This window comes from Maniola hyperantus, chromosome 13 (assembly GCF_902806685.2).
Source record: "Maniola hyperantus chromosome 13, iAphHyp1.2, whole genome shotgun sequence".
In the NCBI taxonomy this organism is placed as follows: Eukaryota; Metazoa; Arthropoda; class Insecta; order Lepidoptera; family Nymphalidae; genus Maniola; species Maniola hyperantus.
Genome location: NC_048548.1, coordinates 4,925,556 through 4,927,712, shown reverse-complemented (window position 1 = coordinate 4,927,712; position 2,157 = coordinate 4,925,556). Strand labels below are relative to the sequence as shown.

The following is a 2,157-nucleotide window of genomic DNA, read 5'->3' as shown; positions in this document are numbered from 1 at the left end:
ATGGCTATGTGTAATGTTCGTTTCCTATTTGAATTTATAATATTACACAGTTTTTTGTTTATTCTGTCCGAACAAGTCAAATGTCTATCACGAAGAATTTCTGAAGAAAATGTCGTTGCAAGCGGACAAATGAATGCAGATGGCGAAATAAATGCTGATGGTATTCAACAAGTAATCAACTTTGAAGAATTCAGATCCCTCTATGTGAAAATCAAGGAAAGTACTGATTTAATTAATGCTATATTTGGTCTGCAGGTTAGCATTTTTATACACCTTGATAGTAGATAAGTACACATAATTTATGACGATGGTTAGGTTAAAAATGATTTATGACACTTCAATTTTTAACCTACCTACCTACTAAGTACCTACTAAATGAGAATAATATGTCGTGTATTGGGACTACTACCCTACACACAGCTCTGCCTCTCTCCAAAGATTGCCTGGTGGAGATCGCTTCAAGCAATAAGGCCGCCTTTGCATTTAATAATGTTAGAATTTAGTTTCTTTGTATTTTTTTGTTTTGTATGTAATAAAGACTTTCTATCTATTTATCAGCTTCTAATTAATAAAGTCATAAGAGAGTCTTACTTTTTCAGATTACCGTCTTTCTTGCAGTATTAATAATGTATTTAATATTGAATTTATATAAAGTAATGTATATAACCGCTAATGTAAGTATTTTAGCTTTTAATTAGTAACATCAAAAAAGGCGTCTCTCTCGTTGCATAATTGCTATTGTGTTGCAGGAACATATTGAAGGCTACGGATTTTTAGATGTTATACTGTTATACTATGTGAGGATTCTGTTGTCATTATTTGTTCTATACACTCTATCTATAAGTGCACAAACGGCTAAGAATTGTGTGAACAATTTGCGACGTCGGCTTGCAAGAGTACTAATTAGATCAGTAGCTAGTAAGTATCATTATTTTTTTAGGTCTAGTAATGAACTTTAACTCCTTTCTCAATAGTGTATGTGTACTCGATGGAGACAGGTGTTTAATGTAGGTGTACCTACATGCGTCGGGATTTTCACGTCAGCCTGACTTTTAATTTACACTTAGTTAGATTACAATATTTGACCACAATATGTAACACAAAGGACTCAAAGGCTGAATGATTTACATACTAATGTAAAGCCCAAATTGCTTCGTCTAGAACTTAAGATTTTGCTGAAGTAGGTTTTCGCTGTATCTTAGAGGTTTAGGTTATTTTAAATGGTATGCAACCACCTCTATACCTACTATCTTTTGTAAATAGAAATGAGAAGTAGACGGAATGACACACTTTTTAAACCTTCGTGGTTTTTTGCTGTGTCTAAATTGGATTTGTTAAAATTCTTTATGTAGGTAATTAAAAAAAAAATCGAGTAAGGGATGATATTTATGCTGGACCGTGCCGGGTCCGGGCCGTGCCACGTCCGAGGCACGTGTGACGCGTGGACGATTCACGGATTGCAAAGAAACGTAGCACGGACGAGGCTCGGATGGCTCGGATATGGCACGGTCGGATGTGACCTCATACAAATCCCCAATCTGGCCTGCGCCCGCCACGTGTTAGCATAAATCAACCTTTGTCAAATTATTTAATCCTATTCAAAACTTTACTTTGTTTTAGATGAGCCTTATTATAGCGAAGTAAAAAGTTTATTGCGCTCGGTGTCAAACCCCCCATTCAAAACCATGGCTTTCGGATCCATCGAAGTTGATATGACGCTATTGCCTAATTTTATTATGTTCATTGTTTCTTATACTGTAATTGCGTTGCAGTATAATAATGTATTTTAATTTTAATATCACTCTAAGTAGCGACTGTACTTGATTTTTGTCCTGAACTTATGTAAAAACATGTTTGAAAATGACTTCTATATAATTACTATGGTCAGTCACAAACGTAGCTCTAATTTTAAATTTCACGACTAGCTAATACTGGCGCGCCACCAAAAGTGATGTTCAATTTTCAGCTCATTTATCATTCTGTGTTCAGTGGCATCCCCGCATGGCGGTGCCTCTAGATGGTCACTCCACTGCGCTCTATAGTCTATGACTAGACTGGGTACTATATAAGTCCCACAAATTGCTAATACGCGTGGCCGCCGCGTGACGTCAGCACTAGACTGAAGTTTCGAGCTGATGGTATATATTTACATAAATA

At 36.1% G+C, this 2,157-nt stretch overlaps 1 protein-coding gene across 1 annotated transcript; it reads left to right on the top strand.

The window, feature by feature from the left end:
• Positions 1-1,790, top strand: LOC138403197 (uncharacterized). The gene is made up of 2 exons (XM_069502736.1): positions 1-220; positions 1,621-1,790. The coding sequence occupies exons 1-2, from the start codon at positions 1-3 to the stop codon at positions 1,788-1,790; spliced, it is 390 nt and encodes a 129-aa protein (XP_069358837.1).
• The last annotated feature ends 367 nt before the right edge of the window (positions 1,791-2,157 follow it).

What these genes read in the sequence shown, in the direction of transcription:
- LOC138403197 (XM_069502736.1), top strand. Translation starts at nt 1, where the DNA reads ATGGCTATGTGTAATGTTCGTTTCCTATTTGAATTTATAATATTACAC. An exon ending in CTATGTGAAAATCAAGGAAA is followed by an intron (nt 221 to 1,620) that starts GTACTGATTTAA and finishes ACTTTGTTTTAG; the next exon opens with ATGAGCCTTATTATAGCGAA.